Below are 19,829 nucleotides of genomic sequence, written 5' to 3'. Positions count from 1 at the left end.
TACTTTGAAAAAATTAAATAAACAAAGCTGTATTGCAAAACTTTCCTAGTACCCTTTGTATTTCCTTTAAATTATACTAACGTTTGCCAATCACTAATGCTATATTCCACTAAACTGTAGGAATTAGTGGTGGAAGGTTTCCCTTAGATTGAAGGAAATATTTTCTGGTGATTTTTTTAAACCATCAGCTGTCAACAGCTGATCACTAAAACTATCCTTAGATTTAAGTTTTAATTTTAATATCAAAAAGACTATTAACAGAGGATTTAATTTCAAGTTTTGAGGAAGAAGAGTACGTGAAAAAAGTGCTTGTAATATAAAGAAATTCAAAATAGAAATAAATAGAAGAGCTAGCTTTAAAGATAATAAATTGATGAAAAAAAATGAGTGGAAACAAAGCAGCAATATTAGGATTATATTGAAAAGATTTTTTCCTTTTTTTTTTTTATGGGACGCCTCGAGGCATCTAAGACTATGCTGCGTCTGTATATTGTGCTTGTAAATTGTGTGCATTCCAGAATGGTTTTATGTATATGGTGGCAATAAAAAAACCCCAAGTTTCGTAGAAGAAAAAACCGTGCACTTCCGTCTGAGACCCATCAGGTATGCATTGTGAACGCCTTTACGGAGAATTTTTCTCCCTTCTGTGAGGGGAATTAAGCCTTAGTCATTTTTCAAACAGGTACTGATTACAAAAGATCTTTATGCCATCAAAGATGAGTGCATAAGCGAAAGACAAAATGATCTAATAAGAAAAAAAGGAAAATAGTATTATTGACAGATTTAAAAGCACTAAAGTTAACTTGGTATTTTTCTCATTGTCAGGATGAAAGGACATTCTGATTTATATCTTAGAATACGCCCACTGGCATATTTGTTACGTTTGCATAGAAATTTATGGTTAGCCTTGATTAACAGATTCCTCCTTCTAACGGTGAGCGTACAAGTTAATGATAAATGTATAAAATCTTCTAGAAACGGTGATATCAGCTCTGGTGAGTAAATATGCATTTTATCTGTCCTGTTGAAATTCCAGGGCAGTTATTTCCAATTTCTGATAGCCCTACTGAACTTGTTTCATTGTGATAACTAGAACTACACTCAATGATCACTGAATTGCGACCGCCTTGCTAATACGGTATTGGGACTCTTCTCACGGATAACAGGCGCTATTCACCTAAGCATCGACTCCACTAGGTGTCTGAAGACGTCCTTAGGGACCTGCAGTCAGGCTGCCTGGAGAATTTCCACAGTGTCGGAATAGATGATGGTTGCGTATCCATGTGCCTTACTTTCCGTTCCAAAATATCCCACAGACAGGATTCAACTGGATTGAAGCCAATGAAGATGAGTGATATCTTCACTATGTTCCTCGAATCACGTGTGTAGGGCGCATTATCGTCTTGGAAGATCCCGTTTCTGTCTGGAGAAAAAAATGCAACGTGGCAGGGTGCACATGGCCTCCAAGAGCTGCCGATAGAACTTACCATTGAAATGTTGGTTCATACGCACCAGGAGTCCTAGTTCTTGGCAGCAGAACATGCCCCACGTTAAGCAACCATTGTTATTTTTCTGCGAGCTATACGGCATAGTCCTTTACGGATGGGGTGGTGACAATTCAGTGATTACTGAGTATATGTCTAATGCTGAAACAGTACTAGGCTTGAGTAGGAATTCAGCAGCTAGAAATCCCAACTAAGCATCTAACTGATACGAAATGAGAAAATTAAAGTATTTTCCTATTCATCTATTTTATAATTATCACTTAAATTATATAAACCCGTCTAGTTTGGCTATACGGGGGGGGCTTACTTTATTTGATGGCAATAAATGATTATATATATTGAATAGAATAATATGAAAGTGGAAACAAGAAGGCAGAAAAATGGAAAAAAGAGGAAGTAGTCTAGTGCAGTCAAAGAAAGGTAGCAAATGCTAAACCTATGCAGAGCATGGACAATAAGTGAAAAAAAAAAAAAAAAATGAGGGAGCTGAAGAGTGATCGAAAGGGGGGGATAGAATGTGACAAAAAATATGTATAATAAGAGATAAATAAGCACACAAATTATAAAATAATTACAAAATATGGATGTTGCCACACAACTTACAAAACCGTCTATTTTTTTTTTTCATTAATACACATATATATATAAGTGCCCAGAAAAGTATTTGCCCATGTTTATTTATTTATTCACTATTGTACTTTATATCAATTCATGATAAGTAAGGAATATTTCATGTTATCATTAGTTTCTATGTGTATTTAAGATCTCTAGCCTTGTAAACTGTGGAGGGTCACATTGATATGCTGTAGCACATCTAACATACAATAAATGGTTTATTAAAAAAAAAAAAAAAAATCACCCACCGTAACTATTGTAGGTTCACCTTTTGTCATTCGTGTGGAGCGGTTTGGATTCAGATCGCATCGGACACAGAAATTTTAAAGGTACCTTCAGATTAAGTTATTCAGAAGGTGCCCTTTTACTTAGCAGATATTTTCTCCCATAAAGATGCTAATATCATTTGAATACTAATACTAGAAATTGTTTTCTGTTTCTTAATGTCACCTCACTGACTATTATCATTGTATTAAATATCATGGTGATTTTTATTAAATAAACTTTGCACCATAGTCATGTGACCTTTCATTTTAATGTTGCCGAAGCTTGTTAATTCCAGTTTTTCTTAATGTTGTCATTAGTAGTAGTAGTAATGGTAAATGATGAAAGAAAGCGAGCTTATATAGCATCAGCCAAAAAAAAATAAAAAAAATACAGTTCACTCATCTGTACCCCTCCAAGAATTTGTCTAGTTCTCCCTTGAATTTATTAACCTATTCGCTTTCACAACAGATGGAAGCCTGTTCCAACAATCAACCGCCCGCTGGCTCCTGCAACCATCCTTCCTCAACTTGAATTTATGTCCCCTCACGTGTGTAGTTTCAGCAAGTGGAAGATGAGTTTTGGTTGCCATAATTATTTATCCTAGACACTTGGAGATAATTTTCTGCTGACACTGCTCCCATGCATTTGATTTTTTTGGATTTGATCCTGACTTTGGACCCGATTACCTGTAGTGCGCAAAAATAAAGTTTATACGGTGTTGTCTAGTTTAGCCAAAGTACGTACCTTAATATGCTCCCTGCTTCTCATTACAGTTCGTTAGCTGTTTGTGAAATCTCGTTAAACTTACAATATTAAAGAAGTTAATAACTGCAAAGTGCATCCTTTAATAGCATTTTGCTTCCCCTCCGTTTTTCGTTCTGTTTAAAGTAAAATTTTTCATTGACAGCATTCTTTCTCAACCCTTTATTCAGAACAAACTGCGCGTCCAGATAAATTTATCACGATAATTTCTTGTGAAGAATAACTAGATTCTACTAACACAGCTTCATAATTTATCAAAACTTCATAACAGCATTTTTCTCATCTTCAATTTGCTTTTGTTGTACTAACGTCACTTTGAGTTGCAACCTGTCAGTCTTTTGAGTTCTAGAATGATTTTCTGAAGATACGAGGGATATTTAAACTTAAAAAAATTTCTTAATGTACACCACTTCAAAATAGTAACCCATCACGTTTTATGCAGTTTCAATAACGTGGTTTTTTTTTTTTTTTTTTTTAATTAGAAGTCCTGAAGTCAACGGAAAATCGTGTGAGTGAGAAAAGATGGACTGACGTAGCCCAGTGGTCAGGAGCGAGAGTGCATAGCACCCGTTCCTTGAGTAGACCGGCGTTCAAGCCCGTGACTACTAAATATAAATATTTGTATTGACGATTTATTGTAAACTCTACTGACTTAGTTGTCGTGCCGGAGTATAAACAGAAAAATTTAATGGACAGAATCAATCACCGTACAGCAATCCAGTATTCCGGAAAAAAAGAACAAATGCCAAAGGATATGGTTCAACATTGGAGAAGGATGCCTCTCCCTCTTCCATGGTTAAGAAGTGGGCGGCAGAATTTCAACGAGGGAGGGAGAGCCTGGAAGATGACCCACGCTGGGGATGATCCTTGGAATGTCCATCGCTCCAGAAGTTGATAGTGTGCATGATTTGGTATGGGTGATCGACGAGTGACATTTTGGTACATTGCCAGCCTCATCCGAACGTGTGTGTCACATAATAACAGAGATTCTCACTATGAAAAGGTGTCAACATGATGGGCCCCAAAGTTGTTGACAGCAGATCAAAAATGCACAAGCGTTGTCAAGTGAACATTTGCATCGTTTTCAAGTAGAGCCAGGAAATTTTCTTGCAAGATTTGTGACCATGAATGAGATGTGGATCCATCATTTTCAGCTAGAGACAAAGGAGCAGACCAAACAGTGGAAACACAGCTCTTCTCTCCACCACCAAAGAAAGCCGAGTCGATTCCTTTTGCCGGCAAGGTGATGGGATCCGTTTTTTCGGATGCTGGAGCGTTGATAGTGTGCATAGTGTTAGGAGAAAGGCGCCTCCGGTGGTTTCCCACATCTGCGCTATATGAACTCTGTGGAGACAAACAGTATCACCGTGAAAGCCAGAAATTGTTGTGTTGTAAATGAAGTATTGTTGGGTTCTGTTGGCTTTTGGCCGCATGGCCCCTGGAGGGACCCCACGTTGCCCGCACACACCACCAGGCTGCCCATAATTCTCTGGCTAGTCTCCTCCAAGTCATCTGAGCTTTAAAAAAAAAAAGATGGCGTACAGGATGTATCGGAGAGAGTGAAGGAAAGGAGGTATAGGTAGAACGACGAAGGATGTAACATCCTCCGCAGGTTCGGTGGGATTTCTCCCACCTAAGCGAAAAGTGGAAGAAGAGGGCCCTCGAGAGGGTGGAAAGACAGTCACGTATCAAGATAGACACGGATGAAACAATTCAAGCGACCTGAGTGTCAAGTCCAGTAGGTAGAAGTGGTCACCTAGATTACAGGCTATGGATCCATAGCCTGTAATCTAGGTGAAGATGTTCACAGTCGGGTTGAGACAGTCGAATTTGAGGTGGAGATGTTCAGTATAATAGAAAAGAGTGTTGATCAGTGTGCATTGGTTCCAGGACGCTGTACCAGTGATCTTCTTCTGGTGAAAAGATCATGGGCGAAGGCAGAGAAAGCGTGGTACTGGTCTTCCTCATTGATCAGAGGATATTCGTTTCCTCGCGGCAAGGCATGCATCATTGTTATGAGCAACGTTCGCAGGTCCTCATAGAGCGGGAAAACATAGAATAGGTGATCCCAGTCTTCGTTTTCATCACAAAGACGGCGAGGGTCATCCACGATGTTCATAGAAGCAAGTTTGTGATTTATGGATCCATAGCCTGTAATCAGGAAAGTGATGTATAAACCTGGGCTGTACGTATTACCTTCGGAAAGGCTAGAGAGTAATAGGGGCATATTATGTGCAGAACGTATGAGGCTTTTGGATGAAAACATCAAAGACAAACACCGAGGAAAACTTAGCAAAGTGGTCTTGTTCCAACAGGACAACGCGCCTGCTCATAGGTCATCATTTTCCATGGCTGCACTGTATGAGTGCAGCCTTGAAATCTTGAACCATTTTCCATATTCACCAGATCTAACCATTGGACGTTTACGTATTTCCTAATTTGAAAAAAAAATACCTGGCTGTAATCCATTTTCTCACCGGCAGTGACGTTATTGCTACAGTGGATGCATTTCTGGAGAGCTAAGAGAACTTCGCAGTTGGAATCAATGTATTGCAGCATTGGTGGCAAAAGTGTATTGACTCCAAAGGGGACTATATTGAAAAGTAACATATTACCAGACTCCTTAAATGATTCCTTCATACTCAGGCCACGAACTTTTCAAACGCTTCTCGTATTGTTAAAGGGAGCTATGAAAGGATTTATTTAAAAATAATAGATTAGTCAAAAGGGTGCACAGTAGAGGATCGAGTACTTTTGAGACTTTAAGAGCTAGCACTCTTGACATTGCCTTAGATTGTAATTGCGGAGACACCCTAAATTCTTATACATAAATCTCCACTGGGCGTGTATTATTATACATATAAACTTCTCTGCAAACTGCACTTTGAGTACTTTCTGTACTCTGTAAATTTTCATTTTGGACTTGTCCTTGGGAATTTTTTGGAATATCGACTACTCGGACTATAGCGGAAGAGAAAATTTGTATAGGCAGCTCAAAGTCATTCACGAGCTAGTCCGTGGTGCATTTATGCTACAATTCCACCCCATTATCTTAAAAAAAACCCAGTCTTTCTAAGAAACGTCCCACTGAAATAAGCAGTTGGCAGCACTAATTATCTGGGTAAAAGGTACACGGAATAAGAGACAGAAGAGGGCAGCTTACAAATGACCTTTAACTGCCTATTGAATTTCTCTCCACTATAGTCGTTATGGAGATATTGTACTTTATACTGTGTTTTTGAGCATTGTGTGTGTGTTCAAGGGCCTAGTTGCATTCGCGGACTGAAAAACCCAGACTGAGAAATTCCTCTGTCTTTGATAGGATTCGAATCCATAATTCATCAGAGGATAGCTCGTGAATGACTTTGAGCTGCCTGTACAAATTACTGTCTGTCCATCTGTCTTGCGTAAATTATTAAATGGGATTCTATCAGTACGCTTGCTGATTTCGGGTAGCTCTCTTCTACAGACACAATTGTAAATACTCTACTTTTTTAGGTGCTTGTTAAAGAATCTATGCATGCAAGCAAATTATTAGGAAAAAAATTCCTTTTTAAAGAAATAAACTATCTTAAGAAACTATCTTGAATATTCGCATGCAGAGAACGAAATGTTTCCTAAATATAAACAAAAATGTCTAATTACCCATGATGGTGATCAGTCTGGTAGCCCACTTCTCACTAATGTCCTTTTTTATGTAGGTTTTGATGATATCTTCCAAGGTAACGGCCGCGAGAGAGTTGACCCCAGACGACATTGTACTAGAGGAAAAACAAACAAAAGGCACTGAATTCCACTTTGACCTTGTGTCATCCGTTAATATGCGAGTTGAATGCCCTAAAAGTGGTACATTACTACTTATTAATAATCTTTCAGCATTAGATATTTCTTGAAATTCCAGAAGCCAAAAAAAAAAAAAAAAAAAAAAATCCAAAATCCTTTCTTCATAATTTTTAGTGATCTAAAATATATAGCCACACGTTGCCCCAAGAAAATGTTCCCAAGTGATATATATTTTATTTTAAAGTATGGGTGTTTCATCACTATATTTAAATTCTTTATTGAAAGCAGTGAACATGAAGGAAATGTGAACCCCCAAAAAAAATTTTGTTGACAGTATTATTAATTTTGATCAAAAAACAAAATACGTTTCGAAATATTATATAGTACTGTATTAATTAAATTAATATTGTTATTATATCAGAAATTAATACTACTGTATTAATAATATTAATTTTAAGGATAATTAATATTACTCTTTGAATGACTGAATTAATTTATTTTTGCCCCAAATGCCTCAATTCTTAGGGGGATAGATAGGAGAAAATGCAGTCAAAATAAACTTTTCAAACAACATCTTCCAGAATGAACTTGTTATATGTGAATGGTACGTGTTCAAGTTGATCACCTGTAAACAGAGATATGCTCATTTTGATCGCAGTTAAACAGGAAAATTAAATGCTAGATTTAGTACTTTGGGACCGTAGTACTTATACAGACACCCGAAAAAAAAAATTATTCACTTGCATAATGTGTATTCTTCCCCCTTATTCGACCAGATCCCTTAAAACAGCTGTTATCAGTATTAGGCCGTTCTGAAAACAATTAATTCGTGTTCCCGTGGTTGCTCTTACTGTGTTTTCACTCTCTGTTCAAGGTAGTTCCATATGTACTTTATATAATTTAAATCTGTTGACTTAGCCGGCCAAGTCAGCAGATTTAAATCCCTTCCATTCCCTCTTGTTCCTCGTGCCAGTTTAAAACAGTAGAGACCCTGCGAACCGGAAAGTTGTGCTCCTGGAGCGTATAGTATGTTTGTGTCTAACAGCACCAGGGATTTCCCTCATCTCCGCGTTGTTTTCATTGTGGCTGTAAGAGTTCACTATAAGAGTTCACAGAGATTTAAAAATGTATGGATTTTGTAAGTGTAGCGTTGTGTATAGTTGTTGTTGTTCTGGCCATTTAGCCGCTAGACCCCTGCTGAGGCCCAATGTTGCCCACACTATGCCTCATGGAGGCAGACCAGGTACACCAGTATTTAGATATTTACTCTGGCAGGTCCTGCCACCTGATCTCCTGAGATTTCAGTGGCTAGGACCTTAAAAAAAAGAAAAGAAAAATTTTCGCTCAGTGGGGGTTAAGAAAATTAAGTAGAAAAGCCAAACGAGGTTAATGTGAACGCAATTAAATGTAGTTGTTATTAAATTTTGCAACTTATGAGGGGTATACGCTAGCGTATTAGGTAGGAGACGGAAGGCTGGGGGAAAAGACAGAAATCTGGGGACGATAGAGAAGGCGACCCCAGATAATCAGTGGGGCAGGCCCATGCCCCACCAGGCGAAGAGAACAGCGGCGGGGAGGGGAAAAGATAGGACCATGCAAGAGAGCATGGTTTGAGAGCCAAGATGGCCAGCAGCAAGCTGCAGTTGGTGTTCAGTCGTATTGGTGTTCCCATTTGGGATATCACTTATGGGACCAGGTCACATCCAGTTCAGTGAAGTCTTGTGTTGATAAATGTCAAGTCCGGTGGTTTTTCACTGTTGGTCACGTCCTGTCCAGATAGTAGAGGTGTCAATTTCGGGATCCATGTCAAGTGGAGTGAGGAGAGAGAGAAAAAACTGTCTTTTCCTTATTCTTTGTGCTTTGCCACATTCGTTTTCTTATTCTTATTCTTTGCCACAGAGGGTTGCCGGTAATTGTCAGGGTTGCTGATCTATGGCCAGTTCAGGTGGAATTTGCTGGTTCCAGTTACGGTCTAGTCCCTTGTATTTGTGTTTTTTTGTATGGGCGGCTCCTAGAACAGAAGTTCATCTATGCCTCATTGCTCTGTTCAGTTTATACAGACTCTGTCAAGGTAAGGCCAGTGTGTGCCGTGTAATAATAATAATAAAAAAAAAAAAAAATCATCTGTGCCTGTTGAACTGGGATAGGGGAAAAGGAAGCAGAGAGAAAGTTTTTCATCCCGCACGGGAGAAAATGATAGGACAGAAACATTTTGTCTGTGAGCTTGTGTGTGTGTGTGTGTGTTGTGTATTGGCCTTTTGGCTACCTGGAAGCAGTGATCACCTAGACTTCCGCTTCCAGGTACTCGTCCCTAGCCGCGGGAAGGCAAGGCTTCTCCTACTATCTGCTCGCCCTCCTCCCTGGGGAACGAGTTTCCCAGGGAGGAAAAGAAAACTAGAGTAAGATGAAGAGGGGAAAGATGAAAGAGGAGGGGAACTTTCCCGGCCCAGGGGAGTCCTAGTCCAGGATAAATTGTTAGGAAAAAAAAAAAAAAAAACGAGAGTAGGTGAGAGGTTGCTAGCCTGACTTGGGGAGCCCCAAGCCAGGGCAGAACACGGTGCGCCATGTCCGGTGAGCAGGTATCCCGCATGGCGTCCAGGTGAGAACCAGGTCGGGAACTTAGGTAGACCCTGCCGACGTCAGGTATAAACTTTCTGGTTTTCTCTCCTGTGTGGGGCGCCTCCGTAGCCAGGTGGGAAGGAGCAGCAGCAGTGCGTAGCACACGCTTTTTGATTAGACCGGGGTTCGAGCCCGTCACCACCAAATACAGAAGATGCGGAAAGATCAAGGGAATGACCACCGCATATTCCCGGAGCGATATGGCCTTAGTTGCTAATGCTCCTACAAACCAAATAACAAACAAACAAACAAATCTTCTGTGTGGGAGTTCGTCCATCTGTCTTGCCACACCTGCAGCAGGTGAGCGTAGAGCCACTTCTTTTCAGCGACACGGTTATTTGCTGGATCAGTTGTATGTCCGAGACAAGTCCTTGAGGCGCCCTTTTCCAGTGGTAAAGTATTCCTTTGCCCACAATCTCCAGTCAAGGGGGAGAACCCCAGTCAGGACCTGTAAAGCGTTGGTGCTCACCGTTATCGATTATTCTACTATTTACTTCTCTCGCTGTAGGCGCGAGAAGTAAATAGTAGAATAATCGATCTTTGATTTGAGTCAATGATACGGCGGTTGTGGTGGTAGCCTTGTGATACCATATGGCAGAGGCATATGTGATGATTGTTTATGGGTATGAATGCGGCTTTGTAGAATATATGTAGCATATGCTAGCCAAGGCCCCAGTCCCTTCGAGCCACCCTAGCAACGAGGGCAGCATATTTCCTAATCTTAGTTCGGATGTATTTGTAGGTGGTCTAGAATGACCCCAAGATACTTGAGTTGTTTGGAGAATTTGATCGTCGTCTGATTTATCTTAATTTGAGAAGGTCGTCGTAGGTCCAGGATCCCTTTCAGCAAGGCTGAGTTGGTTTTTTCCGGTGATATTCCCAGATGATTCTGTTTTAAGATGAACCATTATTTAAGATAATGGTTTATCTTAATTTGAGGAGGTGGTCGTAGGTCCAGGTTCCCTCTCAGCAAGGCTGAGTTGGTTTTTTTCCGGTGATATTCCCAGGTGATTCTATTTTGCCCAGTTCTGCAGTATCTCCAAGGCCAGGTTTGCAGATTCTTCCAGTTTTGCCATAGACAGAATGAGGTCATCGGCAAACGCCTGAGCGTCCACTTCTGCGAGGTCCGAGACGATGAAGTTGTCCAAGACGACGTTCCGTAGGAATAGTCCCGAGACCGAATCCTCGAAATGATGTCTCCAGGGATGTGCAAGTGAGGCACTTGCCACAAGTGCCGTATAAAATAGGCACCACGCCGTTAATAAAATATGTTTTACATTTAACATTCAATATTAAATATCCACTTTCTCTCTATCCCAAATCTTTCTCTCTAACCGTTGTACAACTCAAAATTTTGAAAATACTGTACGTCTAAATTTAGGAATTATTAATAAACTATTTTGTTAAGTGCTTTCTTTTAATTTTTCCGCAGAGTGCAGACGCTCTTCTGTGAGGGCGCGGGTAAATTTGCGAGGCCTTAAGTTGTTAGTAATTTTCTCTTGGTTAAACCCGCAAACCGAAATGCTAGATGCGCTCCTGCATATACATGGTGTCCCCACGATTGAACATCCATCGCAAATGATAGACGATCCGTCACCATCTATTCGGACTCCTACTAGACAATGATCTCTCTGGACGGGACTCCCATGTGCGACGCAACGACTGGACACAACCACAGCAGCTCTGCTGCAGCACGCCGCCTGGCGTGCTGAACTGGGCATCCTTTCCCAGTTCACTTTTAAAACCCCATCTCAAGAGATGGGCCTCTGTCTCATTCCCTCCCCTGCCTCCCCCTTCTTCCCCTGGTGGGACTTGCTCCACTGACACTCCTGGGATCGCCTTCTCTTTCGTTCCCATATTTCTACCTGTTCTCCCCAATCTTCAGCCTTTCCCCACTCTACCTTTACCAACCGACCGTGAATGTCCCAACTGCAAGCTGCTAAACTTTAATGTGTAAAATTAACCTAACCTTCATTTAAAACCTATCTCGGCCTTATCTAAACCTCTAGCGTCTACCCCATTTTTTTTTTTTTTAACATAGGCCCTAGCCACTGAAATCTCAGGAAATTAGGTGGCAGGGCCTGCCAGAGTAAATTGTAATACTGGTGTACCTGGTCTGCCTCCACGGGGCCGAGTGTGGGCAACGTTGGGCCTCAGTAGGGGTCCAGCGGCTAAATGACCAGATGAACACCGGTACACGACAGTACACATGTACAAAATCCATACACTTTTAAATCTCTGGCCTGAATAGTGTTCTGTTTCACGTGACAATGTATATACTACGCGGAGATGGGGGAAACCCCTGGTGCCGTTTGACACTTTACACACCTGGTGTTAAGATACGATATCAGTTAGGTGCTTACAAGGTTTTGCCTCAGGCGCCACAAACTAGCGTCGTTCCTGAGTGTCCCTCTAATGTTCAACAAAAGGCACAACCTGATCGTTCAGAATACGGTATTTTTATATGTCAGTAGGACAAAAAAGATCAATATTTTAAACGCGGGAGGCTGTGAAAGGCACGGAAGGTATTACAGGTACTGAAATGTCCTGTGAGGTATTTCAGTATCTGTTTAAAAAACAAATGCATGTTTTAAAGCATTATCTATTTGGCTTGACATAGCCGAGTGGTCCGGTTAAAGTTGGTTGTTCGAATACGTGTGATTACAAAACACGATTAATGATATTCTTGTCAAATTATCAAATGACTAGTAAACTCCTCTGATTTTTGTGGTCGTGACCAGTGCCGGATTAAGGCACGCGCCAGCAGGGCCCTTGCCGTGGGTGCCATTCTTTAAGGGGCACAAAATTTTACAAATCATGAAAAAAGAAAAAAAAAAATAATAATAATAATACTGTATATATATACATCCTTAGTAAAGGGGCGCCGAAAAATCTTTCTGCCTGAAGCGCTGAAACGCCTTGGTCCAGCCCTGGTCGTGAGGGAGTATAACCGGAATATACTGTACAAATTTTGTATTATAGTACTAAAATTTTGTGCCATATTATGGTCGGAGGCTTTAACTCCAGATTACGCGAGAACCGAGTGTAAATAACTGCACGAGGTCAGATGCACACAAATTTGTGCGGGGCTGGCGATTATTATTCAAAGAATATTTTTATATAAAATAAATAAAATAAAACGATATTTATTGTTATTACAGGAATAAGAACATCAGGTAAAACCATAAACTTAAACATTAGATTTTCAAAACGTAAAATATAAGAATTTATATTTACAAGGAGATAAGAATTTAAACTCAGACGCTACAGTTATTTCCGAAGCTTAAATGCTTCACGGATAAGGGCATTTGTATATATTGACGTTTAAAAACTTGTGCTGTTGTTTGTTTAAGACCGCAGGATCGGATGCAGTGTGCCTCTTGCACCACCTTGAGCGATCCTGTTCTGACTCGGTGGAGCAGCACTTTTGTTTTACTTTAGATACAGCAATGTGAAGATGGCTCCTTTTATGCGGTGCACTGATTATACCTGTGTTTAAAAGCTCCCTGATTAGCAACCCTTAGCGACACTCCGGTTGAAAACTGCTGCTGTAGAAAACAAGAGAAAATAATCTTTTTTTTAGTTGAAAGAACTTCTCAACCTTCTTTAGATTCTGCCTAATAATTCCCACTCTGAATATGTAGAGAATATCACAGAAGCTTTAGTCCCGAATTTGAAAGCTGTTCATATTTAGAATTACATTTTTAACTTCGCTGTAACTATTGACTCAACCGCATCGGGTTCATTAAAAGGAGAGCGTCAGCACTGCAAGAAGGCAATGCATGCGAAGCCCCTCAGCGCCATCTAGCGACAATAATACAAATCATACATGATATGTGATAATAGTCTCACAAAAGTTGCAGGTAGAGTAATCCAGTAGCGGAACTAAGGTAGGGCAGCCGAAGAAGTTACCTGTACCTCACCGGGGCCTGAGAAGGAACCAAAAATGCGGGAGTGAGGAATAAAAAGAGCCATTTGAAATTATTATTTTGACGTTCAAAATGTTTTTACTGGCGTTATTACAAAAATTATGTAACGAAAAACCGTCATACAAAATGCGTTACGAAAATTTATTCCAGTTTAATTTCTTTTCTACTGGACCAAATTTAATGAAATTTTGCACGGAGCTTCATCTTAGCTCTATACTAGAGGAAAAACTTTCAAACCTCTGAAAATTGCAGTATTATGGAAAATATGAACATGCGATCAAAGAAATTTTCTCACGTAATAAACGGGATAATGTGGACGTGTAGCATATCGTTGGAAAGCTAAGGAACTTAGAAACAGAAATGTTATGGTTTTAAGATACAAAAAAACTTTCGGAAACTGGCAATGCGTTAATTCGAAAACGCATCTGGTTTCAAGTCGACTGGTGTTTTCAGATTGAATGCAAGTTTGTTTTTTTTTTTTTTTTTTTTTACGATTAAACTCTAAGGCTGGAAAAGAGTTCTGCACATTTATGAAAACATTCTTCAACTTGGACATGTCATCAGATCTTTCGATAAATACTACACGTAATGGAACAACTATAGATGGTGTATTTAGTCGCGAACTCTTCAATGTAAAAATTATATATCCTACTTTAGTCATCACAGACCAATACTTTCAGTAACCGATATGTAATTATTATTAATAAAATAAAAACATTGTTATATTATTATCCATGAATTTTATTAATATCTGAAAATTAAACGTTTTAAACGCCTGCCAATGACTCTTAAAAGGAAAACACGTTAAATATGCTAGCGGCAGAACACATTATGTACATGGTACAGAATTTTTATTATTATTCTCTCACAGAGAGGTTTGGTTGTAAATAATGTAACAACATATTTGTGAAAGCGTATTTCACACTTAAAGTGATAAAATAATTATTAGGAGTAAAACCAGGTCTGGTCCTTTGGTGCGGGACAGCAGGGTGCAATGCATTTGGAAACGGACTGAAAAGGGTTCCAAATCACAACCGGGGGGGGGGGGGGGTCGGTCCTGGCAAGACCTGTTCTTTGCTGTATTTTTCTACAACATTAATTATTTCGGAACCTGACTCCTCCCCTCCCCCTTAAACTCTAGGATCGGCATACCTGAGTCACATATCTCCAAGTTAACTTTGTCTCCGTCCGTTTCCTCTTCCCTTCAAAGAAATTTCATCAAGCTGCCTGGGAAATTCCTTCATGGCATACCAAGTAATCCGCCATAAAATTATGGGAAAAAGTGCTGTAGAAGTCTTTTTTTTTTCTAGCGAAAAGTAACGTAGAGTACATGGAACATACAATATAGTAAAAATAAAATTATTTACCCTTCCAACATATATCGTCCTCGCGGTAGCACGGTTATAATCACTATTCTCCCACATCGCCCTGAAAAACCATGGGTTCGAATTCAATTAATGACGCTAGGAATTTTTTGTGGTCCTTTTTTTTTCCACACCACAGTTAGCCAGTCTCAGGTGTGGGTTGAATTGTTCTTTATCTCGAAAATGAGGGGTTTTCGTCCAGCAAACCGACCGAGGAATACATGCAGTTACGCACAATATATACTGACACCTTTCAGCCTTAGTTGCTTTGGTGCTTAACACACACGTAACTTAACCGAAGTATATCATAATTTTTACAGTGGGTTTTGGAAGGTAAAAAGCGCAAAGTTTCGCACAATTGCTTCTCTATCGAAGTCCTGCTGTCGAGCGACTTTGGCAATACGATCTTTTGGACAATAGATAAACGACTTGCGTATATGTATAACTCGCTTAACGACATGGTTAGTTTCCTTGAAAACAAGTCGTTAAGCGAATAGTTAATTTCCATATACTCTCGCGTTATAATGATAGATGCGTTTCTTGAAAAAAAATTTAGTAAATTTTAAACATAACATTTGCGAGCGCAATATAATGAGAGTAAAAGAAGCAAATTCTGCATAAATGATGTAATGGCAATAATGTGGCTATATAATAGCATAATAATAATAATAAAAGAGAAGATTAAAAGTTTACGGATGATTGGTTTATTTAATGTGGACCTGTCCTCATAAGGTTTACAACCATGGTGAAATGGAAAATTGCAGAATAAAAAAGAATGAACATTTCTCTTGTTTTTGTTAATCTTAGTCTACTGCAGACAGTGACGATTCTTCTGTTGTAGGCAAAGGTGCTGAAGTCTTAAAAAAAAAAAAATAGCGAAGCTACAACCCCCCCCCCCCCACGAGATTCTCAGACAGATCCCATGTGCTCCTTAACAACTAGTTAAAACCATTCGAGGCCCAAATCTTTTGGGATTTCATGCTATGGCAGATCTGGCAGTATGGTATTTTCGCCTCTGTGTTCACATTGTGATGTCTGGTAAATTAGTTTGCTATTTTTATGTCCCTCTAACTCCTACTCTTTAGCATGCTCCCGCCTTATCAGCATAGCTGATAAGGCGGGGTCACGCAGGAGTTAATGACCATTGCAGCTTTTAAATGTACAAATGATTCTGATATGTTCTTGGTTGTTATTAATTTTTGAAGACAGCATTAGCATTTCTTCAGCCTTGTCTTATGTTCTTGTTTTCAGGTTCAAGGAGTTTTCATTTTTAAAATCTTTACTATTCGAGTAAACCAACCACATTAACTTCTTCCACGTTATATAAGAGCCCCTTTTGCAATCTCCACTACGTTTCTTTGTACCTCCTGCTTCGGTTCTCACAATCCAATGCAGTTTTGGATTCGACAAGACCGTAGTTTCCTCCAGACTCCATTCGCATTTGATAACCTAACTTCTTTTTATTCTGTTTACTTTTATGAGCATTTTGGACTAATTTTAAAGAGGCTATTAAATCGAAACCCATAAATAAATCAAGTAAACGTAGAATAAGTAAAATAACATACGCAGTACCTTCTAATTGCTAAATGACACTCTAGTTCGGCAGTAAACAGTACAATAAAGAATTTCTTCTTTTTCAATAAGTTTTACTTGGAGCGCTGATATTAGAGAGCTTTTGAATAATACTCGAAAATTAATTTTTAAGTTGTTATAACGAGGTGAAAGATGCTGCAAACCCAAATATTGGTAGTGATTTCCAAGTGTCGTTATAATGAAATGAAATCATGTTAGCGGAATAAGTAACCCACGAGGCAGTCCAATTTCAGACCTAAAATAAACTTGCCTGTCATTAGCATAGGCTGTAGAGAATAGGAATTTTCGTCTCATGAGGTCTAATCTAGATACTTTTTATATCATCAGGTTAAAACAAGAAAATTGAAAGTATCAAGTAATAATCTTTCAGAGGTTTCTAATGTTGAACACTTACCTGAGAGATCCACTGAAGATACCAGCGATGAAGAGACCTGTCATACCAGGAAGATATCTGAATGTTTCCAATACAAACCTTGGAAACACCTGCAAGAGTATTAATTAAATAACGCACAGTTGATAATCTATAAAGTATTAAATGTAACGTAACATAATTTCACATATAATAACTTGCTGAATATATTTTTTCAGTAATTAGAAATACAAATGGCCAGTTTGTAAATTGATCATTTATATAATAATATCTTACGCTTTAAAAGGTTTTCCAAGTTTTTTTAATCACAAAGAAGCGCAAAATAAACGCAATTACTTTTCACATATTTCAAATAACCATTTTGAAAAGGGAGTCACATTAGGTTATACTCGAGTAGTAATTGATAATTTTCATGAGATCGATAGTTGTACAGTTATTTGAGTTTACTCAAGTTTTATTTTTGTCCGTTTATATAATTTGCGAGATAAAATTAATTTTCGTTAAATTCTTAATCAATATTAAAACTTATTGGAAATTAATTACAAATAGATTTATTAATTATATCGTTGTTTCTCAATCTTTTATTTCGGGGGAGATCCATTGAACAGGAACCAGAATTTGCGACCATTCTACGATCTCCTGACTGGTCACAAGTATATTTCTTTATTTTCAATGTTTTTCAGTACGTTGGCCCCCTATTCCACAGGATATTCTTCAAAGCCTTTTGGGTTGGGACATCGCGATTCTCCTTTTGAGAACCACTGAATTATATAGGTAATTTTATATTAAAGTTTTGATAACAGTTTGGTAATGTAAAATGTATAGAAAAATAAGTAATTGAATTTCAGGACTTTTAAAACTCATTTTTAATTACAGTAGGATTGACAAGTTCTTTGCGCCCTTGTTGGTAGCAGAGTTGGTAGAATCGCTGTCTTACTCATACAGTGCTGAAAAGACCGGAGTTGGAATCCTGTCTATGATGAGGAATTTTTATAGGTCTTTTTCACAACGTGGCCGAGTTGGTCTCGGGCGAGGACAGCACGGTTTTTTCGCCCGGAAATTAGGCTTTTTCGTCCAGTAAAGAGGCAAATCGACTATAGAACACACACGATTTACAGACATAATATACACCACGCAACATGGCTTAAGTTGCTGATGCACCTAAAACCCAACCAAGTTCTTTATGCTGCTGTTTGTTCAGTATTTGTGCTAGGGTAGCTAAACCCATGAAGCATCAATACTCTGATTACTTTGTTTGTTAGCGGAATGAAAAACCCGTTTCCAGGAGAAAAAAAAAAAAAAAAAAAAAAAAAAAAACAATTGCCACCGCGTAACCCGGCCACAATGTGTTAAAAAAAGAAGGAAGGAGCACGTTCCGAGCACGCGCGGTTGATGGTTTTATGTGAAACATCCTTAGGGGCATCTACAATGGATTTATGATAACTAAGAAGACGCATACTTGCGATTGCAACGTATCTAAATGTCTCTGGAAAACTGCGTCGATTGAGGTACCTGATACTTGTGACCTTTATTTTATTTTTATTTTCTTAGGTTTTGCTGCTTTAACTATTGCTTGATACTCTCGAGAACGTTCTGCACTTGACTTCGGCGCCGTCGAATGTTTTCTTTTCGAAAATTATTGATGTGAAAACATCTATAGCGGCACCTAGCAATGGAATGTAACGAAAATGCGAGACGAAAAAATGAACTGCTGACAAATATTTGTATTATTGCAGTCATATGACAAATACTTGTATTGTTTGTATTGTTGTAATCATACTATTCAACAAATGGCTAAAATAAAATGGGTAATTAGGCTGTTGGCTTGGATTTCGCTAACCTCTTCCAAGCCAAGGATGTTTTCACATAAAATAAAATGAAACAAATTTTGTGCGTACAAGGTACATACGCGTTTTTTTTTTTGTTTTATTGTGTATTTCTATTGCAGTTCGACGACATTCAAACGAATGACGCTTGAATTTTGTAAATCGATTCACTAGAACTCAAGATATCGTACCGGTCACGAAAAATGCGTCACGGGTCCTAATCACACTACTAGTGAGTGCTCGGCACAGACTAGTGGTGAGAGCAGGGGAAGCGCCTCTGGTAGAAGTCGCGGATGACGTAATCACTTCCGCAACATATTTTTCGTGACCAGTCACATTTACTCTGTTGAAATTTTTGTAGGTGACCCCAAGGATGTTTCACATCAAAAGCTCATAAAGTACCTTCGGTATTATTGAGCTTCAAACCTAGGCCTTTTTCACTTCGCGTGGAAGGACAGTAGTCGTAACTATTGTGCTAGCCGATGTTTTATTTCAAATTTTAGATCAAGTTTTGGAAAACTGCTGGTAGATGAAGGAGAGTGTATGTCTCAGAATACGTTGACGCAGTTACATATTCTCAAATGTATTGTAGTTGCAACGTTGCCTTAGGTTATGTGTTGCAAGTGTGTACTATTTTGCGAGTTGCATAATTGAAGACAGAGCAACTTTTTGTTATACGCTATTGTTTTCAACGTGGTATAAGTATTACTAAGACTGTGACATCATTTGGAATGGCAATTTCAGGCCATTCTAAATTGATATAGGTGACTTTTAGTACAGCCATGGAGGTCAAAATGGTAGGTGCAGTACGTATTATCTGATCATATTATTATGAGTATTTCTTTTTATTTTATGCACGACAGGTGTATTTCGCTTAGTAAGAACTCTTACCTGTTCAGGCGATTTGATGGTATTGGTGGTAAGAGGATCACAACCGTAGTAGTAGGAGAACACAATGAGTCCAGTCATTTGAAGGACAGCAATGAGTAGAAGTATTGCTGGCAGGTTGATCCACAGAGTGCTGGAAGAGAAAGTTGTTTCGAGTATTTGGAGTGGTTCAGTAATCTATAGAAATGGTGGTCGCCTTATGAGGAATTTATTGACTGAGACAATTAAGACTAGAGATCAATTTATGCGACATATTACTGTTATTCGTGGGAAATGACTTTTTAGAGAATTCCATTTAGTGATTTCCA

General features: G+C 38.9%; 1 protein-coding gene across 1 annotated transcript in view; it reads right to left on the bottom strand.

The window, feature by feature from the left end:
* Positions 1-19,829, bottom strand: part of LOC150079576 (sodium-coupled monocarboxylate transporter 2-like) — a 118,993-nt gene that overhangs the window by 29,825 nt on the left and 69,339 nt on the right. Inside the window, exons 7-9 of the mRNA XM_090384096.1 lie at positions 19,525-19,654; positions 16,832-16,920; positions 6,795-6,910 (exon numbers count right to left, since the gene is read on the bottom strand). Of these exons, the coding sequence (XP_090240222.1) occupies positions 6,795-6,910; positions 16,832-16,920; positions 19,525-19,654 (335 nt within the window). The remainder of the gene's footprint in view (positions 1-6,794; positions 6,911-16,831; positions 16,921-19,524; positions 19,655-19,829) is intronic.

This window comes from Mastigoproctus giganteus, chromosome 10 (genome assembly GCF_048544385.1).
Source record: "Mastigoproctus giganteus isolate SK-2022 chromosome 10, ASM4854438v1, whole genome shotgun sequence".
Taxonomy (NCBI): Eukaryota; Metazoa; Arthropoda; class Arachnida; order Uropygi; family Thelyphonidae; genus Mastigoproctus; species Mastigoproctus giganteus.
The sequence above is the reverse complement of the archived record's forward strand: the minus strand, read 5'-3'. Positions and strand labels throughout refer to the sequence as shown.